Here is a 19,582-nt window from a genome sequence, read left to right as displayed (position 1 = left end):
TTAAACAAGGGAGGTGGGTGGAAAAGATAGAAAGTAGACTATTCATGATGCACTGGGTATCCACAGCTCCTTTCCAAACTTCACAGTTGGGCAAGCATTTAAAGTCATTCACCCGCAGACATACCCCTTCCATCTTACTAAGTACTGCAGTTGTTTTCTGACAATTCTTAAATCTAACATTTTATCAAATCAAAACATTTATAAAGCGCGCTACTCACACGTGAGGGTCTCAAGGAGCTAGGGGGAGGGGGTTACTGCTGCTCGAAGAGCCAGGTTTTGAGCTGCCTCTGGAATGCAGGGTGGTCCTGAGGTTGGCGGGGAGGGAGTTCCATGTCTTGGCTGCCAGGTAGGAGAAGGATTTCCCACCTGCCGTGGTGCGGCGGATGTGAGGGATGGCAGCGAGTGCGAGGTTGGCGGAGCGAAGTTGACGGGTGGGCGTGTAGAAACTGAGGCGACGGTTGAGGTATTCGGGTCCCTTGTTGTGGAGGGCTTTGTGTGCGTGGGTGAGGAGCCGGAAGGTGATCCTTTTGTTGACGGGAAGCCAGTGCAGGTTTCTCAGGTGGGCGGAGATGTAGCTGCTGCGGGGCATGTCGATGACGAGGCGGGCGGAGGCGTTTTGTATTCGCTGCAGACGTTTCTGGAGTTTAGCGGTGTTTCCTGCGTACAGGGTGTTTCCGTAGTCCAGGCGGCTTGTGACGAGGGCGTGGGTCACAGTTTTTCTGGTGTCAGCGGGGATCCAGCGGAAGATCTTTCGGAGAGTGAGGAAGCAGGAAGATGATACGGCGTTGACTTGTTTGGTCATGGTGAGGAGCGGGTCCAGGATGAAACAGAGGTTGCGTGCGTGGTCTGAGGGGGTAGGTGCGGCGCCCAGGGCCGTGGGCCACCACGAGTCGTCCCAGGCAGGTGGGGTGTTTCCGAGGATGAGGACTTCCGTTTTTTTTTTTCTGAGTTCAGTTTCAGACGGCTGAGTTTCATCCATTCTGCGACGTCTTTCATTCCATCTTGCAGGTTGGTCTTGGCGCCAGTGGGGTCCTTGGTGAGGGAAAGTATCAGCTGAGTGTCGTCGGCGTAGGAGGTGATGATGATGTTGTGTTTGCGTGCCGATGTCAGCGAGGGGGCTCATGTAGACATTGAAGAGAGTCGTGCTGAGCGAGGAGCCTTGTGGGACGCCGCAGATGATCTTGGTGGGGTCTGAATGGAATGGAGGAAGGTAGACTCATGGGAGCGGTTGCAGAGGAAAGAGGTGATCCAGTCCAGGATGCACTTTGTATTCATCCTCCTCTTTTGTCTGAATTGGCACAGAGTTTAAGGCATGGTGTGTCTGCAGGAAATGGTTTTAACAAATATGGCATACATGATGAATGTACATAAACTGGGGTTATTTGAGCTTTACATTACAAGGATTCATAATGTAGTCGGAAGTGAATTGGCCCACAATTTTGGATTGCAACTTCTAAAATGTCCTCAAATGTATTTTTGTGAGTAATCATACCTTTCCTCTAACAAATTGTAAGATATGTTCAGCACCCCAATCAGCATTGAATCTTTTATTAGCTTTCTCCGCGTTTCCTAAGCTGACTTCTAAACTTCTTTTAACTTGCACAAGCAAGATTGCACTTATGGAGCTGATATCCATAATGGCTCATCCAGAGTTGGTTTTCAGTGATGATGGCCATGCACAGAAAAGAAGGAGGCTCATTCCAACAGATGAGTGTTCACTATTCTTTTTTTTTTTTATAACAAAACTTTATTCATTTGGGTATAAACAAAGATGAGCAAGCACACATATAGCGGGCCACGGCAGGGGGTTCCTATAACATCAATATTGGCTGCCACAATTACCCCACCCTCCTGAGTTCATGCATCTACAGTGGTTAGTCCATATTATGTCCACCACTTCCCCCATATCTTTGAGGACACCCTCAGGCTAAATAAATTCGGTCCTCCAATTTAGCGGAACGGTCCATGCCCAACCTCTGTTCCTTCAACTTTGGGACATCTGTTGACTTGTAGTAATTGTCCCTTTCAGCAATGAATGTGTCAAGTCCTATCAAGGCTTGGTCCCTCCTTGTGCCTCTGATCTCATCTACCAGGCTGAGCAGCATGACTGGTTGAGGCCTTCAGCTTTTGGCTCAAGACCCTCGACAAGCTTGCAAATATAGACAGCCAATATTTGAGGATAGTAGGGCACCTCCATACATTGTGGTAGAGGTCCCCCATGTCTTCATGACATCAGGCTGAGTCCAGAATGTTATTGGCCTTCCATAAACGTTGGTGTGTATAGTAGGTACAGTGTAGGTAATTTTTGTATGTTAGTTCTGATCACAAGAATATATTACTCTAATTTTCTTCTTGTTTCAAGGCTTGATATCTCAGCTCTTGCTCAATACATTGATTCAACCTCTGTCTGTCTGTCCATCGGAATGTGGTAACAAACTGCCAGAACAGATAACCTACATAGGGAAAGACAAACGCGCTATTGTGTATGGTTGGTCTCTGGATGAAAAAGGCTGAACTGGAATGCAGTCTCTAACAATTGCTAGTTGTCAGTATCCTATATAAATGAAAGTATTCCTTCCATCAGTTGTTGCAGTGGCCTCTCCGAAACTAATGGGTATGTCCGTACAGTGGGTCCTTTGCTCACTGTGCCACAGGACTCGAGCTATACCTAAATTAAAAGGCCTGATCAGGATGTACACAATACTGTTTGCTTGTTTTCCAACCCTAGGAGCAGTTCAAGCTGGGCTGTTATAGTGGAGCGGTATCAAGATGGATTATCTGATTATTGCTTGTCCGGTCCTACAAGCATGTAATATATGTCAGATTTCTGATGGATACAAGTACCTCTGGATTCCTCACCTTATGGATTCTCTCATGCGCTAGCATCCGCCGGAAAATCTTCTTCCCAGCTCTCCACGTCGACGAGGGCGTCACAATTGCACGGCCCCACGCGACTCCGTCTGATGTCACCGTGCCAATAAGAGGTCCTCGCCAGCGTGCTGACATCAGTTCCCTTTTTTCTGTGCCTTCGACACAAACGTTTTTCTCCTAGCTCTTACTACTGTTGAAGGTGCCATCTTGTATCTGGTGCGATTTTGTTTCTGGTTACAATGTCTCCTCCTAGGAAGTCGTGATTTAAGCCGTGTCGAGAGTGTGGGGGTCGCATGTCAGTCACTGACCCTCATGATGATTGCCTTTGGTGTTTGAGCTCCGAGCATGACGTCGAGGAGTGTGTATGCTGCCAGAGCATGAATCCAAAGGCTCTGAAGGAGAGGGAAGCCAAACTCTTTTTGGCTAAGGCGAAAAAAGGACATAAGAGCCATCACAGGTCATCTTCTCACACTTTGTCGAAGAAGCACAAGAGACGACGTCATCATGACTATCCGCGTCGTTCGGTTCGGAGCCGTTCAAGGTCTAGGTCTCCATCTAGATGGCGCTGTGCGATGTGGGAAGTTAGTCCGACTGTGACTCCACAACCTAAAAGCCCTCAGGCTTCTTTGGCGCCATCAGTCTTCGATGTGGTTGCGTCTCCAGAGAGTCCTCGCTTTTCACCTGTGGCGCAGGATTCGGATGCTCAACAGGCGCAAGTGCAGCATGGAGACCAGCTGTATCCTGCCTTCCCGACTCCAGGAGCAGATCCGGCAACATTTTTAAATGCCATGTTTTTTTATGTTTAATGCTCTGGCCCCTGCTGGTGCACCAGCTGGTCCCATGGGTCCTTTTGCATTTTCGTTGGGCTCCCCGGCTCCTTACAAGGGGGTGCCGTTTATGCCCTTCTATCTGGCTGGAGTGCCGGTTTGGCGCCGATGACGTTGCCACGGAGACCTGCGGTTCCGATGACGTCGCCTTTTAGACATCACCTAATCGGTCAATGCCGATGACGGAGCCACAGGTAACCACATCGCCGATGGGATCCGCTCTGGCGCCGCATGGCTCCGGATTAGACCATAGTCAGCCTTCTTCTCCTGGTCTGTGCCTTACAGTTCTGAAGCCGGTGTCATCGACGTCGGCTAATTCTATGTCGACACCAAGGTTAGAGGCCAGGCTGAGGTCGTGTAGAAAGGCTTTAAGACTTTTGGAGGAGCAGGAGTACCAGAGGCAGTTGTTGGAAGAAGGAGAGATTGTGGAGCCCTTGTGGGAATATCAAGGGCTTGACTCAGCCAGTGGGCTAGACACTTCCCCGGAATGGGACCTTTCTTCACCAGGGGAGTTTACGAAGGAGCCGGCCTCTTTCCATACTGTAGTCAGGAAGGCGGTGAATTTTTTGGATCTTCCGTTGCCTGCTGCAGCAGTCAAAACAAATCTCTTAGCTGACGTCCTGCATCCTTCTTCTACTTCGGCAGATCCATTGCTTCCGTTTAATGATGCTCTTACGGAGCCTATCTTAGAGACATGGAGGAAGCCTGTGTCCTCCCCAGCTGTCAACAGATCTGTGGCAAGGAGGTACAGGGTGGCTCCTGGGGAACTGGGATTCTTTTCTAAACATCCTACCCCGGAGAGTCTGGTTGTTCAAGCCTCTTGCTCCACACGGTCTGCTCCAGGCTCCTTCCCTGTGATTCCATCGGACAAGGAATCCAAGAGGATGGAGCAGTCTGCGAAGAAGACTTTTTCTTCATGTAGTATGGCCCTCAAAGCAGCAAACGCTACCTGTGTATTGGGTAGATAGGTGCATGCCCTGATGGATTCAGCTAGGCCTATGGTTCCAGACCTGCCTCAGGAGGTGCAAGGACAATTTGGAGAACTCCTGTCGGATGCTCAGGCTGCAGCAAAGCAGATAATCCAGTCTGTTCTGGATTCTAGCGATTCAGTCGCCAGGGCGATGGGTACCTCTGTTGCTACCAGGAGGCATGCATGGTTGAGGTCCTCTGGCTTTCCCTCGGATGTCCAGACTGCTCTTTTGGACTTTTCCTTTGATGGGTCAAAACGTTTTGGTGCAAAAGCTGACTCTGCCTTAGAGCGCTTTAAGGATAGTAGGGCCACAACAAAGTCTTTGGGTCTGCAGGCTTCCACTACTACCCCTTTCAGGTCCTTTCGGAGGTTCAGGGGGTTTGGGCGTGGAGCCGTTTACTGTGGGGGACCCCAGTCCATGGTCCAACAGCCTCCCTTATAGATCCTTTAGAGGGCGGGGAGGGTTCGGACAAGAGCGGCCACCCAGCAGCACCCTGCGTCATCCTCTTCCTCTGGAGGACAACAACAAGGGAAGCAGCCCTAGTTTTCTGCCCATTTTCAGCCATACTTCTCCTGTAGGGGGAAGATTGCGTCTTTTTCTCAAAAGTGGGAGTTAGTCACATCAGACTCCTGGGTTCTGAACATTGTGAGGAAAGGATATGCTCTACCTTTTCAGGAGTTCCTCCCCCCCCCCTACCATCCCTCCCCATCCCTCGTTTTGTTCAGAAGACCATCTCGTATTGTTGCAGCAGGAGGTTCAAATCCTGTCATCAAAAGGTGCATTGGAGTTGGTTCCAGAGCAGGAAAGGGGTCAGGGTTGTTACTCAAGATATTTCCTGATTCCCAGGAAGGATGGTCGATTGAGACCAATCCTAGACCTTAGGATTTTGAATTGGTTCCTCAAACAGGAAAAATTCAAGATGCTGACTCTGGCACAGGTGCTTTTGGCGTTGAACAGAGAGGATTGGATGGTGTCTGTCGACTTGCAGGATGCTTACTTTCATATCCCTATACTCAAGTCGCACAGGAAGTATCTCTGGTTTGTGGTGGGGTCGCAACACTGCCAGTTTGCGGTCTTTCTGTTTGGTCTTACTTCAGCACCTCAAGTCTTCACGAAGGTGATGGCGATGGTTGCAGCAAGTCTCAGAAGGGAGGGAATATCTGTATTCCCTTACCTGGACGATTAGTTGATCAAATCCAAGTCTCCAGGGCTCGTGCTGCTTCACTTGCAGATAACAACTCAGTTGTTGTTCAGTGTGGGCTTTTCGGTAAACGTGCCCAAGTCTCACCTAGAGCCCTCTCAGTGACTCATGTTCATAGGGGCAGTACTGAATACAATATTGAATCGGGCCTATCCTCCGCCTCAGCAGATTCAGGACATCCAGGCGTTGATTCCAATGTTTCAAAATGGAGCGGTTGTTCCAGTTCTCAAGGTCCTACGCCTGCTCGGTCTGTTCGCTTCTTGCATTCGGTTGGTCACTCTTGCACATTGGCACATGAGGGCTCTCCAATGGTGCCTCCGCAAGCAGTGGTTTCAACACAAAGGGGACTTCGAGGAGTCAATAACGATCTCCAGAGACGCTGCAGCAGATCTTCAATGGTGGGCTGTGGACTGCAACCTTTCTCAAGAAAAGCTGTTTTCATTGCCGCCACGGTGACAGGTGATCGCGGCCACGGTCATGACCGATGCTTCCACTCTGGGGTGGGGAGTTCATCTGGGGGACCTGGAGATCAAGGTTCGTTGGTCTCCAGTGGAACAGACTTTTCATATCAATCTGTTAGAATTGCAGGCAATACGTCTGGCTCTCAAGGCCTTCCTCCTGTCCCTTCGTGGTCCGTCAGTTCAGGTCCTGACGGAAAACACTACAGCGATGTGGTATGTAAACAAGCAGGGAGGAGTGGGGTCGTATCTTCTCTGCAGAGAGGCTCTGTGACTCTTGTCCTGGCTTCGGGACCATCGGATTTGCTTGGTAGCGAATCATCTGGCCGGGGTGCTCAACGTACGTGCCAACACTCTGTCGACATTTCTTGGCCGATCACGATTGGCGTCTCCATCCGGATCTGGTCCTACACATCTTTCAGATGTGGGTTTCTCCAAGGATAGATCTGTTTGCCACTCGGGAACGCGCACTGCCCATCATTCTGCAGCCTCCAGTATCCGGTGCAAGGAGCTTTGGGGGATGCGTTTCAGATCTCTTGGTGCAGCCAGTTGCTTTACGCATTTCCCCCAATACCCTTGATTCCTCGGGTTCTGAGAAAGATTCACCAAGATCGGGCTCAGGTCATTTTAATAGCCCCAGATTGGCCAAGAAGGGTGTGGTAGACGCACCTTCTCCAACTCTCACTGTACCCTCCGCTCTGTCTCCCTCTCAGGGCAGATTTCCTCTCACAGGGGCAGGTTGTACACCCCCACCTCCAGAGCCTGCACCTTCATACCTGGAGATTGAACCGGGCAACCTGAGTTCTTTCTCTCTCCCACCAGAGGTAGTGGATGTTTTTATCGGCCAGGCGACACTCCACTAAGACGGTTTATGCCAGCAGGTGGGCAAAGTTCGTGGCTTGGTGTGGAGAGAAGCAAATTAATCCTCTGAGAGCCCATCTATCCGATGTTCTGTTGTTTGCATTAGCTTTAGCACAGAAGGGTTGTGCAGTTGCTACTGTTATGGGCTATTTGGCGGCACTGTCAGCCTTTCTATGTCTTCCGGATCAGCCCTCCTTGTTTAAATCGCCTATTGTTATTAGGTTTTTAAAGGGTTTGACTAATAAGTTTCCTCCCACTCCTTTTCTTATGCCTCAGTGGGATCTGAATCTTGTTTTAACTTTTTTAATGGGTTCACTGTTCGAACCCATGCATTCTTGTCCATTAAGATTTTTAGTTCTTAAGACAGTGTTTTTGATAGCTATAACGTCAGCTAGACTTTTTGGTGAGCTTCAGGCTCTTTTTGTTAAACCTCCCCTTACTTTATTTTTTCCTGATAAAGTGGTGCTGAAAACCAGGGTGGCTTTCCTACCAAAAGTTGTCACTCCTTTTTCATATGGGGAAGACCATTACCCTTCCATCTTTCTACCCTCCTCCTCACCCCTCAAAGGAGGAAGAGAGGTTCCATCGTTTGGACCCCAGAAGGGCTCTCAGTTTTTATATTGAGAGGATGAAAGACTTTAGCTTGGAAGACCAGCTGTTCGTGCAAGATATATTGGAGAGAGGAAGGGCAGATCGCTCCATAAAAGAACGATCTCCAGGTGGGTCATTCTTTGCATCAAGGTTTGCTACTCGTTGACAAAGAAGATTCCCCCTGAGGGTATTCGAGCCCATTCCACCAGGGCTAAGTCAGCCACTTCGGCCCTGGCTAGAGGGGTTCCCGTGGTGGATATTTGCAAGGCAGCAACTTGGGTGTCCCGCCACACCTTCGCAAAGCATTACTGCTTGGATTCAGGGGTTAGGAGGGACAGCCATTTTGCACGTTCTGTATTACAAGATTTCTTGGTGTAACCAGTCAGGCACCCACCTCCGCGTGCGGTACTGCTTTGGGACTCTATTCATAAGGTGAGGAATCCACAGGTAATTATATCCATCAGAAGAAAAAGTTACTTATCTTCGGTAACGCTTTTTCTGGTGGATAAACTAGCTACCTGTGGATTCCTTACAGTCCCACTCGCCTCCCCGTTGCCTGTCTGGTCATACCAAGATTATTGTTTTGCAAGTGTTCATAAGTTTTGGTAATTATGTGTGTATATATAAATGATGGTTATAATGTTTTTGCATCATTATGGTTTTATGTATATATGTATTCATTTGAGCTATTGTGAGGACCTGTTTGCCTCAAAGGTACGTAAAAAATGGGTGAAACAAACGTCATCACGCCGGCGAGGACCTCTTATTGACACAGTGACGTCAGACGGAGTCGCATGGAGCTGTGCAATTGTGACGTCCTCGTCGACGTGAAGAGCTGGGAAGAAGATTTTCAGTCAGATGCTGGCGCATGGAAGAGCTCATAAGGTGAGGAATCCGCAATAGCTAGTGTATCCACCAGAAAAAGCGTTACCGAAGGTAAGTAACTTGTTCATCTGGCCTGAATGCTTTTATAGAGGAAAGCTTTTCCATTGCTCTTTTAAATTACATTTGATGATTAAAAGTTGTTTGCTTGTGTGTCGAGGATATCATCACGCAAGACTGGTTTTAAGCCCTGTGGATCCTGTCATTGAGCGATGTCTGTGATGGATCGGCAACTCATCTGTGATGTTTTAGATCGAAAACATGACCCGAAGTCGTGCTCTGAGTGTCCGGCCATGCCTTCAAAGGCTTTGAGGGAGCGGTTCCTAAAGCTGATGGCGGCCCGGCTCGCCACTCCACTCAGCTCAAGGTCCCACTCAAGGGGACAGATCGCAAAGGCTAAAGTTATCATCATCCCACTCCAAGTCTGCTGGACAATCGGGTCAGTTAAGGCACCAGTAGTAGAGCAAGAAGTCGTGTTAGACTTCTCCTCGTCCGTCAGCAGACGCGCCAAGGCAACTTTGAAATTTCAGGTCTTGTTCTTCAGAGCCTGCACCAGCTCCACCTCTCCCTGACTTTCCAGGAGCCAGAGCTACCCCAGCCCAACTGAAGGTGTTTTGTGAGGCCACACGCTTCATTTCTGGGCAGTCTGACCTTGTTGGCGTGCCTTTTGGCCCCCTGAGTCAGAAGGGGCCCTATTTAATTCCATGCCCACAGCTCCTGCTCCTAAGGGCCTCAGAGGATTCAGTCCTGGATCCGGACCAACTCCTGATGTGCCATGTTGACCTTCTCTGGCGCCAGTCCCAATTTAGATGTTGCTGGTGCCCACTAGTGCTGCCATCCCCATTGTCATTCCTGACTTCGACATGGAGCCAGATGGGCGTTGCCTGACGCCAGCAGGAACTTTGCCACCTGGATCGGAGCCTGAGCCCTATACTGTTTGACTAGGCCTCGAGAAATACTGGAAGGGGTTGTTATACCCTTTTGAATACCAGCCTTATGAGGAGGAAATGGACTGCTGTGGTGATTTGGGTGAAGCCAGTGGACTGGACAAATCTCTAGACACTGGTATGCCTTCTCCCCCCCTACTGTGGTTACGGAAGAGAGAACTTCTTATGTAGTGGGGGTGAGGAGGGTGGCTGAGGTCCTGGACCTTCAGCTACCCTTGGTGGCAGTCGAGACTAATTTCTTGACAGTGCTGCAACCTGTAGCTTCCACACCTCAGTCCTTGCTTCCTTTCAATGATACACTCACGGACGTCCTGTTCGATACCTTGGCCAAACTCTGCACAGGGGCTCCTACAAATAGGACAATTGCCTGCTGCTGTTGTCCAATGCCTGGGGTCCCAAACTTCCTCATGCAACATCCCACCCATGAGAGCTTGGTTGTCCAGTCCTCAGCTTCCCACAGTCCATTCCCTACCACTCCTCCGGATAGGGAGTCCAAGAGGCTAGACTCATTTGAGAAGATGATTTCTTTCAACAGCCTGGTATTGCGGTCTGTGAACACTGCCTGCCTGCAAGCAGTTATTCCCACACTTTGTAGGACACGGTTGCACAAGTGCTGCCACAGGTCCCATGTAGGCCTAGTCTGTACTCTCTCATGCTGTTGCCAATGGGAGAGACGCAGCAAAATCCACCATCCATTTGTGACTTAACACAGCCGATTCGCTTGGCAGAGCGGTTTCCACGACAGTGGTCCTGATGCACCACGCCTGACTGAGGATGTCTGGCTTTTTGGGGGAAGTTCAAGCTTCCCTTATAGACTGGTACCATTCATGGGGCACGTCTCTCTGGAGACAAGGCATATTCAGTGCTTGAGTGCTTCAAGTATACTTGGGCTAAAGTCCGGTCCTTTGGCCTTGCGGGTGCCCCTCTGCTCCATACCCCCAAATCTGCCCTTTGCTCCTTTTGTGGCTACGGAAGGGGCTTTCAACTGGGCCAATTTCCAACCAGCCTCTTGCCTCACATGCTGTCCAGTCTCTGCATAGAAGAGGGTGAAGGACTTTTCATTGTGAGTGGAATTGTGGCCTCCTGTACGCTTTTCCACCTATACCACTCCTACCCAAAGTTTTCAAGAACATTGGGAATGACCGGGCTCAAGTAATTCTTTTGGCCCTGGGCTGGGCATGGAGAGCCTGGTAACCTGAGCTACTGAGCATGTCCATCGATTCTCTGAGCAGACTGCCCTTTCAAGAAGATCTTCTGTAGCAGCAGCAAGGGAGGGTTCTTGACCTGAACCTGTCCATTCTCTTATTTCTTGCGTGTAGATTGAGCGACGGGAGTTGACTGCTTTTTACCTTTTCCCTATGTCTGTAAAGTGATCTTGGCAGCCAGGCGTCCCTCCACAAAAATGGTATATGCCTTTCGTTAGGAGAAAATTGTGGCCGACAAATCTTTTGATTCCCCTTTCTGCCCCTCGCTCTCTGAGGTTTTACTTTTCATTCTTTCCTTTGCCCAACGGAGCTCTTCCTTGGGCACTCTTAATGGCTAGTTATCTTTCATTTCTTCTTTCTTGTGGTTGCCTGATCAGCCATCCTAGTTTGTATCCTATTGTACATAGGTTTTTCAAAGGTCTTACTCATCTGTTCCTTCCTTCCCCATTCATTATGCCCCAGTGGGACCTTATTTCGGTTCTGAAGTTTTTTTAAATGTGCACTTCTTTTGAGCCCCTCCACAATTGTCCCCTCAGGCTTCTCACATTGAATACAGCCTTCCTCGTGCCAATTACATCTGCCCGCATAGTGAGTGAGCTGCAGGCCTTATCTTTGCCGCCCTACCTCTCTATATATCCTGACAAAGTGGTGCTTTGCTCAAGGGCCTCTTTTCTGTCAAAAGTGGTCACACCTTTTCATGTAGGCCAATCAATCACCCTGCCTACTTTTTACGCATCCCCACGTCCTTCAAGGGAGGAGGAGAGAATCCACTGCCTGGACCCAAGAATATCCTGGGTGTTCTACCTTGATCATACCAGTGAGTTCCAGATGGATGACCAAATCTTCATGGGGTATGAGGGTGTGAAGAAAGGTCAGGCAGTGCAGATGCGAACTATCTCTCGATGGGCCATGCTCTGCATCAAGATCTGCTATTCCCTGACCAAAATGGACCCTCCAGAGGTTTGGGAGTCCTGGCTTAGGGCTTCCTCCAGAGGTAAAACAGTGACAACTGTGTTAGTATGCAGAATTCCCATCCTGGACATCTGCCAGGCAGCAATGTGGACATCTCTGCACATATTTAAAAAACTCTACTGCGTGTACAGTCTGGTCCGATGAGATGGGCACTTTGCCATTTGGTCCTGCAGGACTATCTAGTTTGAAATTGGTTTGCAGCCGCACCTTCGGGAATGGTATTGCTTGGGTATCTATTCAAAGGTAAAGAATCTGCAGCTTGAAGTCACTGACAGATGAACAAGTTAATTACCTTTGGTAACGCCTTATCTGATAGAGACTATGGGGGTCATTCCAACTTTGGCGGGCGGCGGAGGCCGCCTGCCAAAGTTCCGCCGCCAGAAGACCGCACCGCGGTCAAAAGACCGCGGCGGTCATTCTGGCTTTCCCGCTGGGCTAGCGGGCGACCGCCAAAAGGCCGCCCGCCCACCCAGCGGGAAAGCACCAGCAATGAGGATGCCGGCTCTGAATGGAGCCGGCGGAGTTGCTGGTGTGCGACGGGTGCAGTTGTACCCGTCGCGATTTTCAGTGTCTGCCAAGCAGACACTGAAAATCAATGTGGGGCCCCCAGGGGCCCCACGACACCCATTCCCGCCAGCCTGGTTACCAGGCTGGCGGGAAGGGGGTCGGAATCCCCATGGCGTGGAGGATTCATACGGGCAGCGGGAAACCGTCGGGAAACCGCCGGCTTCCCTTTTCTGACCGCGGCTTTACCGCCGCGGTCAGAATTGCCTTGATGCACCGCCAGCCTGTTGGCGGTGCATCCTCCAACCCCGGCCCTGGTGGTCCATGACCGCCAGGGTCGGAATGACCCCCTATATCTGCCTGGAGATTCCTTACTGACCCACCCATCGTCCCCTCTTTGCGAACAGATTTCTGGTGGCAGGGGCATTCTTCTCAGGGCCATAGTTTTGACACACCGGTGGTCAGTGTTCTTCATGGCTCTGTGCTTCTGGCGGAAACCTCATGAAAAGAAACAGACGGTGCACCTGGGTGGCGTCTATATAGGTACCATATTATCTTTTCTGGCGTGCATGACACAATGACTTACTTGGAGCCGATTGCCACCAACTGGCGCGCAGGGATACGCTCACAAACATTTTGTAGATCCAGTCTCACACCTGGGGAGAATTCAAAGGTAGGGGATCTGCAGCCAGATGTAGTTACTAGCAGAAAAGGCGTTACCGAAGGTAACTTGTTCTAACCCAACAGTAACTGCAAAAAAATTTGACTGTATCTAGGTGATGGATAGTCCCTTTTTTCCAAGTTCTCCTCTTTTTAGCAAATTCAAAGTTATGTATCTACATAGTTTGATCAGTAAAAACTGTTGTATTGTGTTTTTTTCCTTTTTCGCCATCAATTACCAGATTAACGTTGGTTTCCCCGATCAATCAGTAACTTAGTTGTTTGCACATATATTTTCCTAGAGTCCTCTTTCCTCAACCTTTTTCCCCACAAAATATACTTTAGAAAGTTAATTTTCATTTGTGATGGGAAGCTTGCAATAACCTAAGGTGGCGTTTTTTTTTTTTTTTGGTTTTATTTTTTTGTTAATTTTTTTTAAACATTTTAACCTCCGTGGACCTTCACTGACTCATTACTGAAGTCCGAGAAACTCCAATGAGCCATTATAGTAATCCGGGGACCCCAGTCCTAAGCAATTGTAATGATTTGAACCTCAAAATATTACAAAAAAATATAGAAACAAGTATATACCAAACAAATGATCATATATTTTGTTTAATTCTCAATCGAATATTGGAAAAACATTTCATATTTTGAATTTTGCCTGTTTATTTCTACATACTTTATTAATTTCAATTTGTTAACTTCAATATTTTTTAATTTTGTTAAAGGCACGGACCCCTGAGTAGGCCTTGTGGACCACCAGGGGTCCTCGGATCCCAGGTTAAGAACCACTGACCTAAGGAAAATGGCAAACAAGGTTTCATTCAGACACACACAGGCATTAGTTTAGTTGATGCCAGCTGAACTGAATGATTCCGTTTGACCCAGGTAAAGATATCGGTTCACAATCTTGAACATGAGTGTATATGCATTTTAGAAGAAACCTTACATCTGTCATGATGCTAACCTTATCTAGTGTTACTAAATTGTAGGCAATGGTCAAATGCAGTGGAAGTGGTTTTGCAATGAGCAATGCGTGCAAATGGCTGGAGGACGGCTAACTATGGCTTGTTTGTTTTGATTTCACTTCAGATACGCATTGATGACTTTGGGGTCATTCCTAAATTGATTCCCCCCCTGAAAGCCCTGTTTGCAGAGGAAATTGAGGAAATGGAAGAGAGGAGAGAAAAACGGGAGCTGCGTCAGATTAAAGAGGCTGTACTCCTGCTTGAAAAAACGAATGGAGCAGTAGCTAACTGTAGCGTGCCTGGTGGTAAAAAACGAGAACTTGAAGAATCTCCAGTTCTGGAAAGCAAGAAGCTAAAAACGAATTGACGAATATTCCTTTGGGCACATTGACAACCTGTTAGTAGTGCCAGTCTGGATAACCCGTGCAGTCTTTATCAGATGTGAGATGCATCTAGAAGATTGCAGATACTGATGAGTAGCTGGTCTGCTGTGAGTACGTTCTTGATGTCCTATCAGTCTGGCGTGATCTCCAGAGGTGTATGTTAAGTATTTGTGACTTCAGAAGAAGGGGGTTAATGATTTGTAATCAACTACTGGAAATTTTCCTGTGAAATAAATGCTTTTGGCAGGCGGATTTCTCCTGGTTACAAGGGTGCTGCCACCGTGATTTCAAATACACATGACAACACTCACACCCATGATTGGCAGTCAGTTATTAAAAATGTAACTGTCCCTCTCTCATTAAAATTATTTGCATTCGGCTGTTCAAAGTTTTTCACCGAAACGTGTTGCTACCTTGTTTGACCGTAAAAGGAATAAGGATTTTTTTATTCCCACGCAGTGATTAACAATTAATTGCATAACAGTAAATCACATCTTGTCATTGTATGTCTTCTATTTGCACTTCACAAATTCACTAAAAGGAAAAGGTAGACGTTTTATGTGATACTACAATGCGCCTGCATCGTTTTTAGTTGTGCATTTTCTGTGGAGGGAGTTCCAGCTGATCTTCTCTGACTGACAATTTTTCATCTTTGCAAATGGTTACCTCTATCTACCGGAGGTTGAGACTTTTTGCCAGGGACAGCTTTCTTATGATGCAGATTGGGACCGATAGATCTAGTTCTCAGTCCATTATGGTCAGGCCGACCATTTGTAATTTCTGGCTTGTGTAGAAAGGCTGATGTAGAGTGCTGCCACAACTTTTTCCCCACCTGAGAAGTCTCCACCTGCAAGCCCGATTCATGAACAAATATGGGATGATGGCTGGAAGCTCTCGCTGGAAGTCATGAATGTTGTACAGGCGCACTGCCCTGGGACCCCTGGGGGTGGATCAGCTATTCTTAGAAGTCTAAATATTAATACTTATCATGGTTTCATTGCTACTTTTTCTATATTTGTGTTGATCCGAAGTGAGTTATTACTTTGAAGCTCCTGACGCTTATCACTTTTACCAGGTTTAAACACATTCTTTTCTTGGCGCCATGTCAGTCCAGTAGGGTTTGAAGTGGACTTCCTTTTGATGTTTGGCGTGGTTGATATTATTCCAGCTCGGTAACAACGCTGCTATATAGTTGAAATGGTTTTGTAGTGAGGAAAACCCAAATGTAATCTTAAGCATTTTCCTCTTCCAGAAGTAGTGTGGGTGTTTCATATTGACCAAGCTAGTGAACATGTAGCCAGCTTTCCATTTGCTTCATCAGCGGTAGAATAAAAGCTTCATTGATTGGCCTGAAGTACTTCCAGTTCCTAAAGTTTTTCCTCTGTGACGTTCTTGTAATAAATAGCAAGTCTTCCGAATGTCTTAAGAATGAGGCAATCATTTCCAAGTACACAACCTTAATCTGGATCGTGTCATCCATTACTGCTTGCTGCTTCATACAACAAATGACATTGTGATACGTAGTCACAAATACAGACTATTCAATTAGAGACCGGGCAGCCACATTTGCTATTCGAAGCAGAAAATGTGACTTTTTCTTTACTGCATAGCAAAGAAGCTTATCTGTGCTCTGACTCGGGTCGTATTTGGCTTGCATTGCTGCATAATCTTCTTGATTGTGGTGCTAACGTTTCTAGCCATCATCCGGCCTAACTATCCAAAATACTAGGGTTTGCTTCAGAAGTTTTATAAGAGACGGACATGGGAAAATATGTACGTGGTAAGACTTTTTTTGTGGTAGCACTGTTTCATGCCACATTTCTTTGGTAAATGTATCATACGAACCTTCCTCCCATCACGGTACACCCCACTATATGCTGATTTCAGATAATTTGCAATTCAATTAAATAATGAGGATGGGGTGGCAGTGTACAAACATCATAGATAAATACCTATGTGTCACATAGGCTATGTCACAACCAGTGCATCACTTGCCACCCATTGTATTATATTGAACAGTGTCCAGGTGTCACCCGGGCTTTTAGACACCCTTACCAGATGAATCATCTCTACACAAACCTACAAATTTATTTTTATCCTTGGTATTTTTTAAAGCGGCATACTGTTGCGAATTTGTTTGAAAGCGTTGGTTCCGATAAGATTATATCATCCCAGTCTGATTTTCAGTATTAAAATCCAAACCTCCTAATTACATTAGTCATTTAATTCTGTTTATTTTATATGTTCTGCTTACTTTGTAGAGTTTTATCTCTAATATGACAGCACCGGATTATTAATTGAAGTGATGATGTTTGCTTCATTAGGAAATAAAAATGTGTAAATATTAGTTAAAATAATTTATTTTATGAATTGAAACACATTGTCCATTTTTGAGTTAAAAACCAAGGTGCTTTATTAAATACATATTTGCTTTACACTGTGTGTTGGTTTCTTTTGTGAAATCTTTTACATGTTGTGTATAAGGACAGGCGTGGGTGCTCTTTTTAGGTTTGGCCTGTCTGACTCACCAGCCTCGTTTTCCCAAAACAACAAAAATCCTAATCTAAAACGCATACATGTGTATATAGTCATACGTGGTCAGCTCTCTTCATCCATTGGTCTCCAAGTGCAATATGCTTTGCGTCTGCTCACCACATATATCATGCACCAAGGGACAGCCAACTTCAGACATTGATTCTCTTCATTGTGAATGACTGTCATTTTTTGTTTTGCACATCCACCTAAAAATAGTCTACTTCATTGCTGGGGCTTGTGGGTCAACCTCTGCTTTTAGTTCGTATGTTTTATTTACTTTTGCTGTGGGTCATATTTCACGTTTTTGTCAATTGTATGCACACCACCGTTAGATGTCAACATTTTTACTTTTGACTTTGAAGACAGTCGCCTCTGCCAATTTTTGTTTTGGGCAATTTCAGTTCTGGCAGAATTATAGGTGTCATTTGATAAAGCTGTTGTATTTGTACCTCTGCAGACTTACTCAAATACAAATTGTGGTGTCAGGGAAGGTGCATTCAGATCCATATATCACCCACCACTGCATTGTTTCTTTTGGTCCACCTTTGTAAATATGTTTGTAAGGCTTACATTGTTTCTAAAGTCTTGGTAAATGAAAGCACACACTGTTCCTAAACCATTTCATATTATTTCCCTCCTCGGTTTTATGTGAAATTTTTAACTGACGCGAAGGCTCTCGCTTATTAATGGGTTCTTACAAAGCTACTGCAGCTCTTCCTGACATTAGTGCTAATTGTGATTTATTTTCACATGCAAAGCTTTCTTGCTGCTAACTTTCAGTGACCAGTAGGAGTCCTCAACATTCTCATAAATGCAGATGCTGCTAGATTGTTGTGGTTGGTAGGCAGCCTCTTGAATGCCCCCCTCCTTGTAATCAAAAACAACAGATGATGGACGGAATGCAGAACAAATCAAACATTCACCCCCGTCACAGATCTGGGTTTAATCCATCACTTTTTTTGCTTGCCAGCCCATTCCAGTTTGGACCCAGCTATATGCAAATCAGTCTGGGGTGGCATGGTGAGCAAAATAATTAATGGATTAAACCCAGATCTGTGACTGGGGGTGAATGTTTGATTGGTTCCGCATTTCGTCCATCATTTGTGTTTGTTTGCTTTTGTCACCCTCCATTTAATCAGCAGCCTTTCTGCTACTTTCCACAGTTACTCAGTTCCCAAAAATGCTTCTTAATTTGTTTGGCCTTCTGCCATGCCTGGCAAACTCTGGTATGTGATAGAGACTTCTGGTCACAGATTGCTTAACTTAGTATTATCTCCAGGCGTCAGACTGGACCCAGAATTTATTTCACGAGCAGTACCTCTGTACACTAGTAGATGTTGTTCAGCTCCCCATGGTGTTGTCAATGCCATCCAGGCTCGAAGTGTCTTGCACAATGCCTATGTAGACTCCCAGCGCACTGACATCCATTCTTTTCTTTCCACTCCAGTCAGTCCAGATCCAGAGAAGAAATGCCCCCAGTACTTTTTAACTGACCTTTTTTTCAACCCTTTTGATGAAGATTTTTGAAACATTGTCACCTTGTGTGGCAGGATGTCCACGAGGAATGCTGGTTTCAAGCCTTATGGTTCCTGTCACCCACAAATGTGGGAGGCGGTTCCACACCTCGTCTGCCTTTGGTGCCTCAGGCGCAACCACGACATCAAGACCTGTTGATTGTTGCACTATACAGCCAAAGGCCTTGAAAGAGCAGTCCTTCAACCTCCTTGTAGTTTGATTGTCTCGATCCCGGTCGAGATGAAGGTCCAGGAATCGATCATGGAGCTATTTCAAATGCTAGTCCTCTAAGTCATCTGCTTATCGGGGTAAGTCCCACAAGCATAAGGAGAACAAGAAGTTGAAGAGGTCTTTGACTTTGACCTGTCTCCCAAAGTAATCCGATGAGACGAAGGAAACGTCTTCATTTGAGGCCTGGCTCCGCGGTTGAACCTGCACCAAGGCCCTCTCTTCCAGTTTCCTGGATCCAGAGCAACGACCCTCCCCACATATGTGAGTTTTATGAGGCTATGCACCTCATATATGGGGGGCCCATTCTGCTGGTGCACCCGTGGGCCCCACAAGTTCGAGAGGGGCCCTACTAATTTTCTACCAGCTGGCTCATCCCCCAGTATCAGTGAGACTCCTTGAATCCATGCACGAATCTGGGCCAATGCTGGTTGAGCCACCTTGACTTTTCCTAGCGCCGGCCAACATTCCTGGTGGCGGCACCGTCCCCATACTCCTCTCCGACTCAGACTTCGTCTCTCCTCCCACCGTGGCTATGGAGCAGGGGGCCTTATTTGCTAGGATGGTGAGGGCTGCCGAGGTCCTGGCCCTTCAGCTGCCCCTTGTGGCGGTCAAAAGGAACATCTTGACTGAGATGCTTCAGCCAGGAGTGACCCCATCGAAACCACTTTTTTCATTTAATGAAGCTCTCATGGACATTGTTGCAGCAGATATGCTAATATGAGAATATGCTAATGAGTTGTGTATAATGACTAATGAGGAAATTTGACATTTGATTAACAGTAATTGAAAATAACTTGTAATGTGCAAAATGTGCCCACAGGGAGTGGTCACCATCTGTGTTAACAGTACTAAATACAGTGAATGTTTAATAATTGTATTAATGTGTTATAATGAGAGATATAAATTTATGTTATGATGCTTCATATTCTTAAATTAGCTATACCAGAGGCCTAGTCGGCACGGGGCCTTGCTTGCTTAAACGTGGAGACGTGATGAG

At 46.9% G+C, this 19,582-nt stretch overlaps 1 protein-coding gene across 1 annotated transcript in view; it reads left to right on the top strand.

The window, feature by feature from the left end:
- The window catches only part of ELAC2 (elaC ribonuclease Z 2), a 227,118-nt gene extending 210,376 nt beyond the window's left edge, over positions 1–16,742 (top strand). Inside the window, exon 24 of the mRNA XM_069200369.1 lies at positions 14,046–16,742. Within this exon, the coding sequence (XP_069056470.1) occupies positions 14,046–14,288 (243 nt within the window). The 3' untranslated portion in view covers positions 14,289–16,742. The remainder of the gene's footprint in view (positions 1–14,045) is intronic.
- The last annotated feature ends 2,840 nt before the right edge of the window (positions 16,743–19,582 follow it).

This window comes from Pleurodeles waltl, chromosome 7 (genome assembly GCF_031143425.1).
Source record: "Pleurodeles waltl isolate 20211129_DDA chromosome 7, aPleWal1.hap1.20221129, whole genome shotgun sequence".
In the NCBI taxonomy this organism is placed as follows: domain Eukaryota; kingdom Metazoa; phylum Chordata; class Amphibia; order Caudata; family Salamandridae; genus Pleurodeles; species Pleurodeles waltl.
This window is presented reverse-complemented; position numbering and strand designations above follow the sequence as displayed.